This window comes from Ips typographus, linkage group LG2 (genome assembly GCF_016097725.1).
Source record: "Ips typographus isolate SLU linkage group LG2, UJ_Ityp_2.0, whole genome shotgun sequence".
Taxonomy (NCBI): Eukaryota; Metazoa; Arthropoda; class Insecta; order Coleoptera; family Curculionidae; genus Ips; species Ips typographus.
The window spans coordinates 9701427-9721996 of NC_138423.1; the positions used below are offsets into that span (position 1 = coordinate 9701427).

At 34.0% G+C, this 20570-nt stretch overlaps 1 protein-coding gene across 4 annotated transcripts in view; it reads left to right on the forward strand.

Annotated features, from left to right (window-relative positions):
* LOC145725246 (CUB domain-containing protein 2) overlaps nt 1-20570 on the forward strand; it is a 59946-nt gene that overhangs the window by 15812 nt on the left and 23564 nt on the right. For 2 of the 4 annotated variants that reach the window (XM_081973928.1, XM_081973931.1), the window contains exons 2-3: nt 9906-10083; nt 19153-19179. In XM_081973928.1, the coding sequence (XP_081830054.1) occupies nt 9944-10083; nt 19153-19179 (167 nt within the window). In that variant the 5' untranslated portion in view covers nt 9906-9943. Of the gene's footprint in view, nt 1-9799; nt 10084-19152; nt 19180-20570 lie in introns of those variants that run through there. The other 2 variants (XM_081973929.1, XM_081973930.1) reach the window with 2 other exon arrangements.

Genomic DNA, 20570 nt, shown 5'->3' on the forward strand with positions numbered 1-20570 from the left:
GCCAACCTTCTTAAAGGAGACGGCACGTAAAGAAGAAGATTAGCAACCAATATTTCAACTGAATTATTTATTAGAAGTTCGATGAGATGTTGATAAATGGTTGAAAATAAAATAGTATACAAACCACGGTAGAAAGTTTAATTTCTGTCTCGAGATAAAGTCAAGAAATCAAACACTTTGCACCTGAGTATGTAATATACTATTATTTACAACCATATATGTAATGCTGTCATTACTAACGTCATTGAAGGTTAGGAAGTATCATATTGCGCACCTCTACTTCCCGCCCTCACTTCCCGCCCTCACTTCCCGCCCTCATTTCCCGCCCTCTAAAATTGTGATTGTTAATATTTAAAAAAAAAAAAGATGATTGAATCAAATTTTTTAAATGTCAGATAAAGTCGGATCGATATTCAGTTCGCAAATAATAAATTGAGAAAAATGTCCTGGATTACAACTCGAATTGTATGCATTCTAACGGTTATAATGCCTATAATACATTACATACTAAAATTAACATGATCTAAACAAAACAAACTACTTATTGAAATTAATGGTTACATTTGAATTATTATAAGTGTTTATAGAAATATTTAGGCCAGTACTAGCACTGGCGTCTCCAACAGTTGTCTCTTTGGTCGACAAATTAATTTGCTGCTGAATGACTGAGGTTTGTGAACTACTTGCAACAGCTTCAGAAGACATGACACGTTGGGACAGCATAACAGAAAAGCAGAAGTAGGCAATTGCCACCGGCTGAACGAATATGAAATCCTAGACTTTCCACAACTGTAGGATATGAACCAGACCAATCACAGGCAATCTTAAGCGTGCGATATGAAATAGACTATAATTACTAGGGTCCGGATTTCTAGGCTTCTTGCTTTTTGTAAATAATAAAAGCAATCCACTTTTGACATCTAATGTGAACGATTTGAGGGTTATATTGACGTATGATGACAACCCGATGAACTGAAACAGACTTTTTTTTATTATGTCCTAATTTATTTTGACAAAATTAACCAACTGCTCAGAGAACCAGAAGGAGTTATTTAAGGCAAATCCATCTCACTTAATAGCAAAATAATCTGTCTGGGGCGAAAGTCAGACCCTTTCAGCGTAATTGATATCCTGCATTCTGAAACAATTTGATTGACGAATTGGTTAGAGGATGAGCAACCCAAGCGGTAGGAAATTTATCGAGCCACTCGGATGATATCCAGGAACGATTGTGTCCAGGGGGGGTAGCTTGTCGAAATACGTCCCATATTTTTTGGCATATAGGAATTGTTGGTATGCAACGTGAGAGAATAAGTATTATTGGTCAAAATTAAACGCAAAGTGATTAAGCAAATCGAATATTCAACAAAAAAAATGAAATTTGAAGTAGAAATGTATTATCTCGCTGTAGTCGAGGCGTAGAATACCAGAAGGCTTACTACATTGAGATTTTTATTATTTTAACAAAATTGTAGGCTGGACAAAGTAAATACTGCCAACTATATTTACTTAGCCATATTCAGTTTTAAATTATAAACAGTTTTGAAATGTCAGCATAAAATCAGAATAAATATACCTACCGTCCTTGTGCTTTTTAGTATGGAAATTAGTGAAATCTCGTGCAAAAGAAACGTCACTAACGTTAAGCGAGTTAAGTGCTTGACAAATTATTGGAAAAGGTATCTTAGTTACTAGTAAGCAAAAGGGGAAAGTAGAAATGATTGGATGAAATCCAAAGAAAAGGTCGGCAATGGTCATTATCTGAGCAGTAGTTGATTGGAAACATGTTTCTGATTTCGATTTGGTACTCAGTGACGGATTTACTCACACACCACTGGGTAGTAAAATTTATACTTGACCTTATGAGATTCCGTTTTTAATCTTAAAAGAATCACGTGACTATTGGCACTTAAAAAAGTTAGATGACTTTAAAATATCAGTCTAAAGGTAAAAACTGTCCGGTGACGTTAAGGATGATATTTTAAACCTTAAAATAGTCACGTTATTTAGTGTTGAAAACTAAAAAAAACCGGTCACGTGACCTCTCAAATACGATTTTGTTCCGACGTTAAAAAAGTGTCAATAGACGTTAAAAAGAAATTGATGATTGAAATCGTCACCAGACCAGTGACTTTAAAAAATATCAGTTTAAAACTAAAAACGATTACGAATCTCAGAATCGGTTTTGACCTTCGAGCAAAAAGATCAGAAGGTAGCAAATACCCCGTTTGTGCTTCTTCCTTACCTTTCTAACTTCCGAAGTTATCGTCAAACAGTTTGTTTATGTAACAGTTTGGTGGTATGTGAAGTTAGCTAAAAACCGCAAAAGTTGTTTGTTTTGTTGTTTTGCTTTCGGTAAATTAGTTGAATATTATTGACGAGTGGATTTGTGAATAGTGGGCAACAGCAGATTGATTATCGTCACTGATTTTCTGACAGTTTACGGCCGCCATACTGACGATTTTTGTCCCCCTCTTTGATTGCTATTGCTCCTTCCTGCTATATTTTTTATTTCATTGGGTTTTGACATTAAAAAAGTTCACGTAATCTTTTAAAATTAATTTGATGATTAAAAATAGTCACGTGACCGTTTGCACCTTAAAAGAAGGTCAGTGAAAAATAAATTTAACGAGTGAAAATCGTGACGCAATGCGAATGCGTCATGTGACTTTGAAAAACATGAGTTTAAACTGCAAAACGGTCACGTGACTTTTCAAATAATATATATACATTCAAAAAAGTGACGTTTAACGATGGCATTTTAATTTTAAAATAGTTTCGTGAGTTAATGTATCAGTTTAGACTAAAAAACGGTTTGTGACTTTAAAATTATCAGAGGTATTTACGAAAATTATACCTACTAATTATACCGTTTACCAAATCGGTGTAACTTTTAAGGATCTGGTTCATTACGGTTGAATGAATTTAGAACGCGATTGGTATTCCCTATTTCTGATATGTCTTTGACATCTAGCATCATGATGTTCACTGTTGAAATGTTTTTTAATATCGGCGTACTCTCCCTCCCATCTCGCAAACAGAATATATTCCAATATCCATTTTAATTTAACAGGTCAATTCTCATAAGCTAGCTAACTGTGGAACAACCGACAAACCGTCAACCATAAACTAATTTTTGGGGTTATGATTCTAAACTTTAACGGAAAATCTGTCAAAAGTCACTTTTTTCTAATTACCGACGGAACTTCTCGATCCATAAATTATAAACCGGGTACATATATTCGGTATATGGGTAAAATTTCAGAACGGCAATAGTAGTTACCAAAAACAATTTTCGAACGCTCTAGGTTAAACAGGTATCTACCGGTAGAAAGATTCGTAAATGCCTCAGTTTAAACTGAAAAACGGTCACGGGACCATCCAATAACATTTTGACATTTAAAACTGTCACGTCACATTAAAAAATATCAGCGTAAACCTAAAAACGGTCACGTGACCTTTACGATTCCGTTTTGACGTTAAAAAAGAGTCACTAGACCTTAAAAAAATAATTGATGATTGAAAATGGCCACGTGATCATTTTCACCGTTAAAACAGTCACGTGACTTTAAAAACCTTCAAGTATTAACTTTAACAGTCAAGTAACACTTCAAATAATATTTTGACATTTAAAACGGCCATACTTTTTAAAACTAACTACATTTCGACTGAGCGTATCTCCGTTATTTAAGGAGCTACAAGCTGCAAAAGAGCTACAAAAAAAGTGTAAATAAGGAAAGTTCTAGAAAATTGTATCCTCTACAGGATTGTATTAAGGAGTTTTTGCTTTTAAAAGCATCCCTAAGGAGTTACAAAGCAAAAAGTGACTAAAAGTCCTAACCTAATTTTACGTAAATTGAAATAATGAATTACTCACGCTTGTTGTTAAAACTATCGTAAACTTCAAACTCTCCGGCCAATCATTTATCACTTATTTGGGTTTCCATTATTAATTATTAATTGGTTATATATTATAAATTCCATTTGAACACAATTATCCAAAAATATGATTCTCATAATAAACAGGGATATCACACATTTTTGTCCCTCCTTTTACAGGTTACAATCCGTATATGTTTCACTGTGTATGTCAGTTGGTTTTTGAACCTACTTTCATACAGATGGAGTTACATGCCTGTTGAAGCCAAAAAGCAGAAACACGTGTCGCCGGGTTATCATCCTGGTCCCTCTCTGGTTCACCTTTTTGCGGAATTGGCCAATAAACTCATTACATCCGCATACATTACACTCCATATTCTCAATAATGTTTGGAATTTCATTCCAATTTAAATCATACAAATAATGCGTGGTTTAGTTTTAGTCCACAGTTAAACATGCAAAAGGAAAAATTTTGCTTCGAATCTAAGATCAATCAAGTTTAGATTCCCTTAGTGATATTCAAAGTATACCAGGGAGCCTATTCTTGAAGCAGGGAACGGAACTTTCAAGAGAAGTGTTGATAGAATGTGAACAGAAGAAGCTGACAATAGCGGGTTCCTGTCACATTCTACAGGTCTTTCTCTTGACAATTCCCTTCCCTCGTTTCAAGAATACGCACCCAGGTGTCCAAGAGCACCCTGGACATAGGAGATTAACATGGGATAACGGTTTGATTTTTTGCGCCTGTACGGTTGATTTGATTGAAAAATCGTATTAATGAAAGTTGTAGTACCTATCACGGACTAGTTTTCTGTATTTTTTTCAGATCTCTAACTTGAGCCCTTTCGTCGTAAAACACGAACAAAAATGAGAAAATTTAAACTTTTGGCCTGCACTGTATAGGCGGTTGTCGGGCAACGGGTAAACAGGTCATTGTTGCCGGTACGGTTGCTCGACAACCGCTTCTACAGTGCAGGTAAAAAGTTAAAATGTTCGCATTTTTGTTCGTGTTTTACGACGAAGGGGCTCAAGTTAGAGATCTGAAAAAAATACAGAAAACTAGTCCGTGATAGGTACTACAACTTTCATTAATACGATTTTTCAATCAAATCAACCGTACAGGCGCAAAAAAATCAAAACCGTTTTCCCATGTTAATCTCCTATGTCCAGGGTGCTCTTGGACACCTGGGTGCGTATTCTTGAAACGAGGGAAGGGAATTGTCAAGAGAAAGACCTGTAGAATGTGACAGGAACCCGCTATTGTCAGCTTCTTCTGTCACATTCTATCAACACTTCTCTTGAGAATTCCGTCCCCTGCTTTCAAGAATAAGCCCCCTGGTATACTAAAAAGGGTAGCTTGTAATTAAAGCCATTCGACAAAATAGTCTAAATATAGAATTCAGTCAATAGTTACACTCGCTAAACAAACCACTAAAGGATATCGAGTGTGATAGCTGAGGTTGTGATAACAAAGCGTTAATGAACCGAAATTAGTCACGATATTCTTGCTGTGATTAATTAGGTTAGTGTTTGGCAAATAGCTGAGGTTTTCCCTTTACCGATTATTGAAAGACGATTAAACTCTGACTTTAATCGCATTTTGATTATATACGATTGTAGTACGTACTTCTTAGAGCAAGTTAAGATTATTTTGCCATGACAGAAAGTTCGTTTTCCTCAAAAAATTATAATTACTACACTCCTAAAAGCTGTCCACTGTCCATTTAAGTCCCTGTCATCAATCTCAAACAATACACTTTATATTTTGATCTGTGCCATCGGATAAATGTGTGGTCTATACATCAAGTCTTATAATTTATATTCCAGGAATGTTCATTAACCAAAGGTTTAACTTTGCTTAACAAAGCAATTTACCGAACTTTCAGTTAAAGTTGAAAAGTCTACTAAAGAAAGAGAGTTACACTAGCATTCTGTCCACCTCCGCCCTTTTAAAGATATAAATCGATATTTTATCCCCGACTATGCCCTACGTCCTTTCAATAGAGCAGCTCCACTTTTTTATTCAATGCAAATATGTGTGTACCAACCTTCGGAATGATTGAATTATTTCATCCAATCTTCTTGAAACTTATTTATTTAATATCAGATTGACATTATTGGAGTGTTATTTTCTTACAAATAAAAACAAAATTGATTTATCTCTATGGGAAATGAATATTAAATTACGGTTTTCCAAATCATTTTCAGAAGTTTGATTTTATCTGAATGTTGTTCCGAATAAAATTAAGTTTATCCTTGGCCGATAACAGCTCCGATGCTCGCTAAGCCCTCGGCCAATTTAGGTGATTGAATCTGACGATCTCATCTGAGAGAAAAAACCGGAGGAATTATTCCAAAATGGCCTAAAGCCAAAAATCGGGTCATCGATCCTTTTTAACAGCACACAATGGTGGAGAGAAGCGAATAATTCTTTTGTAATCTCTCCCTTTTAATGGCAATTTATAGCTATAAGCTGTAGTAGATAAATCTAATGTGACCCACCAGATTCTATAGCTATGGTTTGCAAACACTTATTCTGTGTTAAAATTTACAAATTCCAAAACTAAACTAACGAAAAACATCAAATTTTCCAGTACATATTCACGTTTCTATATCTAGTCTCTGAGTTTGGACGCTCGTTACGGTAATTTGCATTACAGTTCCAACCACACATTATGAAACAATCAATCATCGGGGTCTGTTTCGGTATGGCACATGGCAATTTAAATTAGCATTGAGCAGAATAATATCAGTTTAACAAACCGCTTCTAATTACCAATTTTCAAGGAACTGCGTTGAAATTAGAGGGGGCAAACTGCAGAACAGGACAACAGTTCTATGAGCAATTAGCAGCTGCTCAAAGTTTCAATTAGTAAGCATTTATGAATCAATCGTACCAATAATCTAGCCTGCTACTTCAATCATTCCCTGTTTAAATAAGTTGGCAAATCCTTGAGTTCGATAACCGGATGTTCCATTAGGTTAGTGTGCCTGATTGGTTTTATAGATTAACTTGATATTAAGTTCAGATTAATTTTATCGCTTCAAGTTGTTTGCAGCTGAATTTAGACAGCTTAATAAACTCTGTTTGATTGATTTCTGAATATCTATGTCGATTAAATATCCGACACAAAATTATTGCTAAAAGAATATTTTTTAGAATTAATTATCGCTTCCACTAGTAGTTTGTAATAAATTGACCTAAGAGAAAACACCTTAATATTCATGATGGCAGCCTAATTCCTCCAGAAGCAGGTCTCAGAATTTCGAAACTGCGGTTCTCTAAATTCCTAGGAGTTAATAAAACTCGTGTCGTCGCATAATTTTAAGCACTTAACGCGATATATTAGGGGCAATTTTATTACTTTATTTGTCGTCCTGGATGCTAAGGATAACACGTTCTTACAGCTGATTAAAACAGTTTGGTGCCCGGATTATGCTAATACTATTGACATACATGGATTAAAACAACAATCTTACAAGACGTTTCATAAGAAGATTTTGGTCTATATTTACATGACGAATTAAAACGACTTCTATAAAATACATGCAAGGCGAGAAAATAGGATATGCCAAGTGTTAAAAGACTGTATACTCCCTTGAGAAATACATGAGAAACTAAAAAGTAGGCAGATTCTCCAGCATTAGTATTTCAGCTATAGTTAATATTGTTCTGTAAAATTATACCGGTGTCATTTAATGGATGGTGTGTATTGTAAAAATATACGTCATACTTTCTGTTCAGTGACTTCCCTTATCTCACTCACTCCATTAGGAGTGATATCAAGACTTTTCATAGACTACTTCCAGAAGTAAAAGTGCCTTATTACCTCTAAACGCTGTTTTTAGTAAACTTTTTGGTTCAATAACGCTCTTCTTGTTGGTTACTGTTGTCACATTTTAAAAAGGGTTTCAGATGCTTTAAGCATAAATCAGCCTAAATCATGTAAATAAAGATGAAAGTTTTAAAAAACAAACTAGGAAAATGGCTTTTATTTTCAACCAGGTATGTAATAACGTCATTTCTTATGTGTGAACCAGGTGGAAAGATGAAAATTACCTACTTTTACTTTCCACCCGTGTTAATGTCAATATGCGTTTTGTCATATCTTGGCTTACTTTTTACAGTTAAAAGACTGTCTGTTGCCACCTCTGCAACAATTCGCAGCTCTGATGATGAGTAACATCTGCGTCTTCAGAAATCCCCATGCTGAAGCACGAAGAGCACTTTAAGAAACGTTTCAGCTCAAAATATTAAAACACAATAGCACAATAATGACGTTGTCAAGATTGCAAACAAATCACCAGTCGCTTATTATGGTTGAAGTCATAACTACTCGTACCTATAATACCTTATTATTGTTAGAGACTATGAGCAATCAATATTTCAACTGAATTATTTATTAAAAGTTTTGATAATTGGTTGAAAATAAAATAGTATACAAACCACGGTGGAAATTTTAATTTCTCAAAAAATTGAAATCAAGCACTTTCCACCTGAGTATGTAATATACTATTACAACTGTGTATAAACTTTGATTGGTTGGTCATGTACTATGACTTCTGCAGAATATAAACTTAAAGCTTCCAAGAATTTAGATTACCTCTAGGACCATTTCGAAGGTTCTATAGACCTGTTAATGCTATTGGCAACCTTTTAAAAAGGTGCCACAGCTCTTAAACCTTCCTTAGACTTGTTTAAAATTGTCATGGGCCTTTAGCAACATTTTGAAAGTTCCATAGATCACTAAATACTATTGAGAACTTTCTAAAAAGTGCCAGAGTCTTCTACAAGTGTTTTAAATCTTCCCAGACTTGTTTAAAAGTGTCAGAGGCCTTTAGGAGCATTTTGAAAGTTCCATAGATCTCTAAATACTATTGAGAACCTTCTAAAAGTACCAGAAGCTTCTACAAGTGTCTTTCTCAAGAGGCCTCTCTAGAACCGTTTTAAATGTGCCAAAGACCCCTAAATGGTACTGACAACTTTTCAAAGTCTTTTACAACTGTTTTAAACTTTTCCAAAGCTGTTTTAAATTATCAGAGGCTTTTAGTACCATTTTGAAAGTTTCATAAACTTTTAAACGCTATTGAGAATCTTCTAAAAAGTGCCAAATGTCTCTACAAGTGTCTTAAATCTTCCCAGATTTGTTTTAAATTGTCAGAGACCTCTCTAGAACCGTTTTGAATATGCCAAAGACCCCTAAATGGTACTGACAACCTTCCAAAGTCTTTTACAACCGTTTTAAAACTTTTCCAGAGCTGTTTTAAATCGTCAGAGGCCTCTAGGACTATTTTGAAAGTTCCATAGACCTCTAAGGGCTATTAAGAGCCTTCTAAAAAGTGCCAAAGGCCCCTACAAGTGTCTTACACCTTCTTCTAGAAATTGTTTTAAATTGTCAGATGCTTCTTAAGCCATGTGGAGGTGCCATAAATAATACTATTTCTATAAATAATACTGGAAACTTTCTAGAAATTGCCAAAGGATTCTACAAGTGTCTTAAACCTTCCAAGAATTGTTTTAATTTGTCAAATGCTTCTGGATCCTTCAACAAAGTGCCCGTGGCCTCTAAATGCTACTGACAACCTTCTAAAAAGTTGATTGGTTCGTCATATGCTATGTAATTTATTGTAATACTTGCTGGTTATTGTGACGTAACAGTCAGAAGTCACTGAACAGAACTACTTTTTCGGCTTCACACTTAGTTCTATAATTTTTATTTTTGTCATTGAAAATTCACTTTGCGGAACATATATTTATTTCAAACGTGTCAAAAAATCGGATAGAAACGTCAAGAAAGCTGAAGCCTAATTCTTGAAATTAGAGAACCGAATTTACAAGAGAAGTACTAGAAGTTGTTAGAATGTGTCAGACTGATTGACAATGGCAGATCTCTGTCATAGTCTGTATACGTTTGTCTCGGTAACTCGCTTTCCTTGTTTTCGAAAATAGGCACATTCCTTCAGATTTATTTTTTTGTTCTGTGTATCTTTGCGACAAATTTTTAATTTTAAAATCTTGATTTTAGGTTGTCATCAGACCTTCGTGAGCCGGCCTGGTGGTCCTATGAACGGAACATTCACGGGACCTGAATTCACAAACTATCGCGGTTTAACCCTTAGCTGCGTTTACACATTTCTGGGTGGTCCAGGTCAACGAGTTCAAATTACCTTCGACACGTTTCGTCTACGAGGTGCTCCACCAGAGTGAGTATTAGTGTTAAATGGACAGCTCCGTGCGCGCCTAAAAGATTGCCTATGGTTTAAATTGCATTCGAGTTGGTAGCATAATTCTTCTGTGTAGTTGGAAATAATTGGCTAGAGATATTTGTATATTATGATTTACAAATTCCTCAAATAAGCTTTTTAAAGATGCAAAAATTACGTTAACTGCTTGCGCACAAAAAATGTGTAGGAGGTTGTAGCATTCCAAAGAATATCTCACAGATAGTCAGGCAGCTAAATAATGCATTGGAGCTGTTGAAACCACTACTACTTGAAGCAACTTTTGTTTCAATGTTGAATTAAAAAAATTAAGTGACTTTAAAAGTTTGACAATGGCTATTAAATTCTAAATGACATGATAGTAAATTTAAAAGGTTTTATTTGCATTCACAACTTTGCATATAAATGTTATATCATGGTCACCCACCAGAGACGGACACTGACCCATAAGATTGCCAAGTCAGCTAAACGGAAATCGTGTTCCAATTACAAAACCATAGCTATAGTAAAATTGTGCAATCAAGCTGTGTCAGCATAGGCTAATATTATAAATTAGAGGTGTAGTGTAAAAATCGCGTCTATTAATATTAAACTTTTGCATAAGTAGTTAATAGTACCATTATTTTATTATTCCAATATAATTAAGTGATTTCTTGAAATAAATAATTTTTTTTAAAAAGTGCTTCATAAGAAGAAGAACCCAACAAATTGGCGCAGTCGCAGTAGGATTCGTAAACGTTGCTAGAACACGAGTATTCTAACTAGTAACGGCGGATTCCAATCCCTTAACGAAGAAAAGAACCTCAGACTCAGAAGTCAGAAGCAATCCGATCATCACTCGTGAAAACTACGTCCGGAAAGTCCAGTAGCAGCAGCGAGAACACGACGGAATGTTAATTTTTATGTAAGTAAAGAATCATCTCGATTTACTTTACAATTTTACATTTTTGTGTGAAACTGTTCGATTTTCCAAATATCGCATTTCCTTACACCAAACTATTAATACCCTATCCTATCTTTGGTTTAAGCTATAAGAAAGTAAACTTAAACTAAAAACAATTTTAATACTAGTTATAAAAAAAAATTATCTTAACATATCAAAATGCCAGATACAACAGCAACAGTTGTAGAAGTAGAACCTTACAAACTATCAGAAATTTTTTCAATTATTCCTGAATTTGATGGTGATCAAATCTTTCTAGGAAATTTTATTGATGCTTGTGATTGTGCTTTTAATATGGCTACAACACAACAGAAAGTTTTTCTTTTAATTCACATAAAAAATAAAATGAGAGGTAGAGCCGCTCAATTAATAAGTTCTAGAAATCCAGGAACTTATGCAGAACTTAAACATTTACTAAACTTACATTTTGGAGACTCAAGAGATCTCTCATCGCTAATTCAAGATTTACAAAGATTAAAACAATTGCCAAACGAATCACCCCTTACATTTTATAATCGACTTCAAGTATTAAATTCAAAATTACTTGCTAATATTCAAAAATCAGGCTTATCTAGACAACAAAAAGATGCTCAAACTAGTTTAATAGAAACTATGGCATTGAACGCTTTATTAACCGGTTTAGATTTTCGCTTAGGACAATTAATTCGTGCTAGTAATCCACAAACTTTATTAGAAGCTCAAAGCAGAATTCGAAGAGAACTTCAATTGTCTTATTTTGAACAACAAAAATCAAGTAGATTAACTCAAAATCCTAAACCACAAACCAAACCCAATTCGATTCCCAGATGTAACAATTGTGGCCGATCTGGTCATATTTCAAGTCAATGTAGACAAACATCAAATCAAAGACCTCCACAATTTAACCAATTTAACCATAATTTTCAAAGACCAGTTTTTGATCAAAGAACAAACTCTTCTCCTATGCAGCGACCTATTATTAATAATAATAATAATAACGCACACTCAAATCGACCAACTAATTTTACCCCTAATGAAAGTAATTTTCAACCTAGATCAAGTTCGTATCAACGTCCTTTTAATTCTAATGGAGCACAAAGAACTTTACATGTCCAATATGAAGATTTTCCTAATCAATCATTTAATGAACAAATTGAAACTGAAACGTTTCATCAACTCCCAAATAATGAATTGTACCAAATAAATGAAAATCTTGTTGACACATCATATTCCCATGAAACTGAAAGCAGTCAGGATTTTCAGATTGCTACGTCAAGCAACCATCCCCCAGAAAATTCTACAATCTCAAACCCAGTTTCACAAATCCAATCTCAACTTCAAACATTGAATTTCGACGACATGAACCCGAACATGAACTTCCCGGAACAACAGTTTCTTTAAGTCCACTACTAACAGTGAACTCAAAAAATCTTTATTATATTTACGACGCTTCGCAAACATTTAAATTACTTATTGATACCGGAGCAGGAATCTCAATATTTAAAGCAAACACAGTGAAAAATTATTCTCGTAGAAATCCCGAACATATAACAGTTCAAGGAATAACAGATCAAAAAATTTTAATTACTGAATCTGTTTGTATACCTTTTGTAGCTGGAAGTGATCATAAAGTTTATATCTACGATTTGGATATTGATTTTGATGGTATAATAGGTTTAGATTTTCTAGATCACTATAATTGTATTGTCGATTTAAAATCAAAACAACTTATTACAAATTTTAAAACTATTCCTTTACATAAAGTAACTAATGATTCAAGTAACAATTCAATTTCAAACTCTCCTTATCAAAGTCAAGAGAACAATTTTTGCAATAAAAAATGTAATAATAAAATTTCTATCGAAGGCCGAATCGAAAAAATATGCAAATTAAAATGCAATCTAGCTAATACAAGTGCAATTCTCTATGCCCAAGAAAAAGATAAGGTCCGATTACCTAACGCCTTAGTTAAAGTCAATGAACAAGGTGAATTTCTTACATCTGTTATAAATGCTAACGTAATTAATAAAACTGTCGAGTTTTCAGACATAATTATAGAACCATTTGTCCCGGAATGTAAGAACAACGAACTTGCTTATTCTTTGAATCCCGATAATTATACTGACCAACCACAAGACAGACACGCGCTAATAAAAAAGCAACTTAGAACAGATCATCTTAATGACGAAGAAAAATGTGCAATTACTGAACTTTGTCTTGAATTTTCCGATATATTCTATTTAGATGGCGACATTTTATCTTTCACTAGTGAGATAAAACACTCAATCGAAACTAATGGTGCCAGACCTGTATTTTCAAAATCTTATAGATACCCGCAAATTCATAAAGAGGAAGTAAAATCTCAAATTAATAAAATGCTTGATCAAGGTATTATTCGTCATTCTACATCTCCATGGTCTTCCCCTGTATGGGTTGTCCCAAAGAAGCTAGACGCTTCTGGAAAACAAAAGTGGCGAGTTGTAATAGACTACCGCAAACTTAACGAACTGACAGTTGACGACAAATACCCACTGCCAAATATTTCTGATTTACTAGACCAATTAGGTAAGTGTGAATATTTCACAACACTCGACCTTGCCTCTGGTTTTCACCAGATTGAAGTAGATCCTAAAGACATTTCAAAAACAGCTTTTTCAGTTGAAAATGGTCTTTACGAATTTGCTCGTATGCCATTCGGACTCAAGAATGCACCGTCCACTTTCCAACGCGTCATGGACAACATTCTTTTAGGCATTCAAAATGAACGATGTCTAGTTTACATGGATGACATTATTGTCTATTCACCAACTATTCACGAACACATTACCAGATTAACGGAAGTCTTTAAACGTCTACGTAACGCAAACTTAAAAATTCAACCAGACAAATGTGAATTTTTAACGAAAGAAGTAGCTTATCTTGGACACCTTATTACTCAACATGGTGTAAAACCCAATCCAGACAAAATTAAATGCATTGAAAAATTCCCAGTCCCTACTTCACCTAAAGAAATAAAATCATTCTTAGGTCTTTCCGGTTACTACCGACGATTCATCCCTAATTTCGCAAAGATTTCTAAACCATTAACTAAATTACTTCAAAAAGATGTTACTTTCCATTTTGATGAAGAATGTGTAAACTCTTTTAACACATTGAGAAAAGCTTTAACTTCAAATCCCATTTTGATTTATCCCAATTTTGACGAAACATTTTTGCTTACAACAGACGCAAGCTCCTTTGCGATAGGTGCTGTTTTATCCCAAGGTCCTGTTGGAAAAGGTTTACCAATTGCTTACGCCTCAAGAACTCTATGTAGTGCTGAAACAAAATATTCCACAATTGAAAGAGAACTCCTCGCAATTGTATGGGCAGTAAAACATTTTCGTCCATATCTTTTTGGTCGTAAATTCATTCTCATTACCGATCATCGTCCTTTAACATGGCTCTTTTCCATTAAAGACCCCGGAAGTCGCTTAGCACGTTGGCGTCTAAAGTTAGAGGAATATGATTATAAAATCGAATACAAACCCGGAAGAATCAATAACAACGCTGATGCATTATCAAGAATAAGAGTTAATCATTTTCAAGAATGTGTGAAATTTCACTCAAAAGTTCGAAATTTTGCTTTAAACGAAGAAGCTGGACCATCTATTAATAATGAAGATCCACCTTTTGAAGACAACAGTTTTATGAATGTCGAAGAAATAACTAACGAATACAATACATTTACGCATTTATATAAAACCACATCTATGAATGACTACTCAAAAATAGAAATATCTAATTTACAACTTTTAGATAAATCTCACAAAAACATCGTTACATTCTTTTGGCGAAATAAACTCGAAGAACTGCATGAGAAAATCATTGACGATATACTAGAAAAAGATTTCGACTTTCAATCTAAAACGATTAATATTGTTTCTAGTAAAAGTGTCAAAGATCGTAAATATTTGATAATACCACTACCTTACGATAATGACTCCGTAGTTCCAATTCTCTTTTTAACTTTATATAAAGATCGTGAAAAATTTGAACCTAATAAAACATATTGTATAGAAAATAATTTACAGTTACCTATAACTGAAATTCTATGTTTTATTTTGGCCGACAAAGATGTTCATTTGAAAATATGCCAAAATATTGTCAGAACCCCAGACGATGACCAAATTCCAATCATTTTGGAGCAATACCATAGTGGAAAAAACAACTTACATCGAGGTATAAATGAAACTATTAAGCGAATTAAAGAAAAATATAATTGGCCAGGTTTAACCAAGGATGTCGAAAAGTTAATTAAAAGTTGCGAAATTTGTCAAAAAGTGAAAATTTGTAGGAAAAATCTTAGTACACCTTTAGTCGTCACAGAGACACCAAAAACACCTTTTGAACGAATTAACATCGATCTGTTTGAATATCCTACTCGCAATTACGCACTGACCATTCGTGATGAATTAACAAAATTCACTCAAGCTTATCCTCTATCTGATAAGAAAGCTTCAAATGTTGCGAATACTTTATTAGTATTTTTCCAACACTATGGAACTCCTTTAAGAATACATTGTGATCGTGGCAGAGAATTTGATAACGTCCTCTTAAGAGACCTTTGCCGTCTTTTTGAAATAAAATTAACTTTTTCAAGCGTTAGTCATCCTCAATCTAACGGTTCGTTAGAAAGATTTCATGCTACATTAAATGAAATGATAAATATCCACAAAACAGAACATCCCGATGAACATGCTTTTAATATTCTTCCATATGCTGTAATTTCTTATAACAACACAAAAAATAAAACTCATGGTTTCAGTCCTTACGAATTATTATTCGGACATACGTCTATTAGACCTCCTGAAACACTTTACAATCAAAAAGAACTAATCTCAAAATACATTCGAGACCTAAATAATCGTATGGAACACTATTACAAAATAGCAAGATCAAGATCAATCGCGCAAAAAGAAAAAGCTAAGGTGAGATTCGATAATTTAATAACCAGAAATGTCCCTGAATATAAAGTAGGTGATAAAGTGTATGTAAAAGAATCTCAAATTAAAGACAAGTCCCATAATAAATTTAATGGTCCGTTCGAAATTATTGAAGTTTATGAAACATCAGCTAAAGTTAGAAATTTAGATACTAATTCACTTTCAAAAATAAACTTTGACAGAATGAAACCATTCTATGATTAGTTTTTCTTTCCAGATTCCTCGGAATTACATCGCAAGTCATCGCTCAATTCAACATATCACCAATTAATAATACGATAGGAATATTTTACCATGAAGCAGGTACAGTCAAAATATCAAATGACAAATGGACGCTTCTTGTATACAAAGACCTTCACGAGATTCGAAATACTATACGTGACAATAATAAGATACTCGATAAATTAATAACATTGTTTGACGATCCTTCACCTCGTATGACATCATTTAAAGTTGAAATTCAAACTCATGTTAGTCTTATCAGACAAACTGCAACATCAGTAGAACAAAAATATAAAAAAATTCTAGCTGATACAAACAATTACGCTTTTCGTAGTAAACGAGGTTTAGTCAATGGCATAGGTAGTATTTTTAAATCTATTACCGGAAACTTGGATTACGCTGATGGCGAATATTTTAATGAATGCATTAATAAAGTTACACGCGACGAACGTGAAATAGAACAATTACTTAAGAACCAAATATCGGTTACAAGTTCCGTTCTAAGAAACTTTAATTCTACTATTCAGCAATTTCAGATAGACGAGACAAATTTCAACGAAAACATTGTAACAATTCAGAATGCACTAAACAGAATTTCCGATGATGTAGCTTTTTATGAGGCACAAGTAAAAGTATTGAATTTTTGCCAATCATTAATGGAAAGCTATGTATTTTTGGAAAACTATCTTGATGATATTTTAAATGCCATCACTTTTGCTCGTTTAAGAATCTTGCACAGCTCAATAATCACTCCTATCGATTTAATCACTTCTCTCCAGGAAATTTCAAGAACTTTAACTAGAAATAATTTTCCCTTACCAACTTATACTTCAAGTGTTGCTAAGTATCTTGATATAATTGAGTTAGAAGCCTATCAATCCGAAAATCAAGTTGTATTCGTTCTTCTTATACCCTTAGTAGAACCTGAAACCTATACACTTTATAAAACATTTCCCATCCCAATTTTGGATAATCGTACAGGTTTCTTTCACATTCTTCCAACAACGCAAAGATATATCGCGAGAGATGATGATTCTTTATTGTACGTATCACTTCAAAATTTAGAAAGCTGTAAAAACCTTCAGACAAGACTGAAAATTTGCTCAAACATACTCCAGTATCCAATTGACAGCGATGCTATATGTGAAGCACAACTGTTACGGCAACAGAAAATTCTTCCAAGGACATGCCAAACATCAATTCTAGCCGCTACAGACTACAACGTTCAAGAAATTGACTACAACTTATGGTTAGTAACAATCTCCGAACCACTACCTGTCACTGTAAGATGCGGAAACCGAAATCCAGAGTCGCAGATACTGAAGACGAATTCAATCATCAAACTCCAACCTAATTGCAATGCCTTCATTGGAAGTACCAGAATTCATTCGAAATATCTCGTTCAAAACTTCAAAAACATTACATATCAAAGCCATCCTGTTAAGATCCCCTACGAATGCTGTAACCATTTACCAGAACGATACAATGTCCCTGATTTGAAGCCTCTAAAACTAAGCAAAATCAATTACGACGATTTAAGCGTGGCTCAACACAGATTAAACCAATACTCGGAAGAATTGGACAAAATCATTCAAGAACCTTTTGTTACTAAACATTATCATTGGTTTACCACCGCTTCAATTGTAATTATTGTATTAATTCTTGTTGTACTCATCTTATGCAAATGCAGGAAAAAGAAGTACCCTAAACTTTGCCTAACCGGAAACAGTGGACCACCGCCATCTCCAAGATCTGAACGCAGCGAGTTAAAACAAACCCAATGGAAGAAGCTATTACCAAGAAGAAGGACTAGTATCCACCCAGAACCATCTTTTGATGAATCCTTGGAACTTCAAGCTAATCCATAAAAGTTGTTGCATGGCTACAACTTTTTCCTAAAAAGGGGAGCTGTTATATCATGGTCACCCACCAGAGACGGACACTGACCCATAAGATTGCCAAGTCAGCTAAACGGAAATCGTGTTCCAATTACAAAACCATAGCTATAGTAAAATTGTGCAATCAAGCTGTGTCAGCATAGGCTAATATTATAAATTAGAGGTGTAGTGTAAAAATCGCGTCTATTAATATTAAACTTTTGCATAAGTAGTTAATAGTACCATTATTTTATTATTCCAATATAATTAAGTGATTTCTTGAAATAAATAATTTTTTTTAAAAAGTGCTTCATAAGAAGAAGAACCCAACATAAATAAGCTTTTATTAAATGCTGCCTGACACAGTTGATCACTAAATCAACTCTGTGTCGGAAAAATCCAATTTAAATTCCATTACATTGGAGCAGGCTTTTGCAAGGGAAAGAGATTTGTAATTAACGCTGCATTATTACCTAATCAAAGGTAATTAAAAACTAATCACCTCTGCACCGCGTTACTGAAAGTTATCTGGACTACCACCCCATTAAATAAGCAAGTTAATCAGTTTTATAGGTATTTTATTAGCGGGGTATTCGGATGTCTTTTAATGCCAAACTGAAATGGTTACGTGATGTTTTAAAGGGTAATACCGTAAACGATTTATGGACGTTTTAGTAGCCAGGCGATAAGCTGGAAGCTCGCTGGCAATTGCCGCAATATTTCATTGCGGATGGTAAGGAGCTTAAGATTTTCGATTGATGAAATGAAATCAGTTTTTGCATAGAAAATCTTTATACTTATGATATACATTTTCATAGCCAACTATTTTCGGATTTGTTTTTAATTAACATAAAATGGAGTTAAATGTTAAGCTTACAAATTAAGTATAGTTTTAGAAAATTTAGTAACCGAATGCAAGCAAGCCTAATTCATCCATAACTGTTATTTTCATATGGTATGAGAGTAGCTTGCTCTAGTACGGTTATTACATTATTGTTGGTTACTTTTGACTTGACCTGTGTTTTTGTGTTGCCTGCTGCATCAGTGGAGCTGCAGTCGGAGACCTCCCTACGTGAGTACCTTTTCCCTTTTGATTTTATTCTTCGATTTACTCTCTTTTTACTTTATATTTCCTGTGCATGTTTTCCTTGTTATTTTTCTTAAACCACTAAAGCTCAGCTTTTAGGACAAGCTAAAATATTTTAGTATACACTATAATCAGTTATTATGTTCGTGTAACAAACAAGAGCACACACTATTTGTTCAACCTGATGTATATTACAAGATCTCTCAATTAGGTAATAACCAATGAGATTCACATAAACGCATGTAATACAAGTGTAATAAGTGTGACAATCGAAGTTACAGTTTTTCATGATATAAACTTATCGTCTAGGCTATAACGTACAGGTCTTGGTAAAATTGTGTTGTTAACAAGGATTTACGAGAGTTATTCCAAATCACTTTACAAGTTAATAATTTAGTATACACACTACTAGAAAATAAGAATGTGACAGGTGAATGTGTGTTGAACTTGAACAAAACGTTTTAAAAATATTGATAGTCCATTACTTTATAGCATGGCGATGATGGTTCTTGCTTCTAGAAAAATGTATTGCTGATATCTCTGGTTATAATATTGGTACAGCATCCAAGGCTTTATGATATTTAATTTATATGTTTTACTCAGGTCGTGGATTAGAGCATGAACTAATTGTAATTGAATATAAAATGTAATCGTGACCACAGTCAAAACCAATTAAGAAAACGTGGTCCAGAAGTGCTATCATATTCACCTAAGAAGCAAAGCCAGCAAAGCACCAAGAAACATTTTACGTGTTTCACACACCTTCCGACCATCAAAATGTGTGAGCATATTGAAACAGACACTAAATCTTTTCTACCAATTATCAGTTAAGCTTAAATACAACTTACAAAAGAATTAAGTTTAAATTATTACACTTGGAAAGCACAAAAATAAATGATTTACACTTCATGAAACTAAACTTCTGGATTGGGAGTAGTGTGTCGGAGGGATAGTTGATAGCTGATCAATGATTCCGAGACACTTACCTTGTATTGAATAATAGCAAATCTCAGAAGACGGTGTTTAGTATTAGAGATTTAGGCAGAGATCAGAAGACTACCAAGTTTTTGAGGATAAGCCTTGATCCGAATATTCAGTGTAGTATCTTTGGACGATTCAAGAGAAACTCAATGGAGAAAATGAAAAAACCATCGAGTTTCAACCATAAAAGGACTGTATTTACACAAAATGTTTATGACTGACAAATGGTTGCCAAAGTGCAATTGCTGCAAATCCCCATACAAATTACGTGCATTATCAAGAAAAGAAAACTATTTTTGACTATGGCTATTTTTGCATGGCTACATTTGTTTTCACACCTGGAGTAATTTGCGTAAACCATAATTTGACCAACTGTCAAATTACTTCATTGTGAC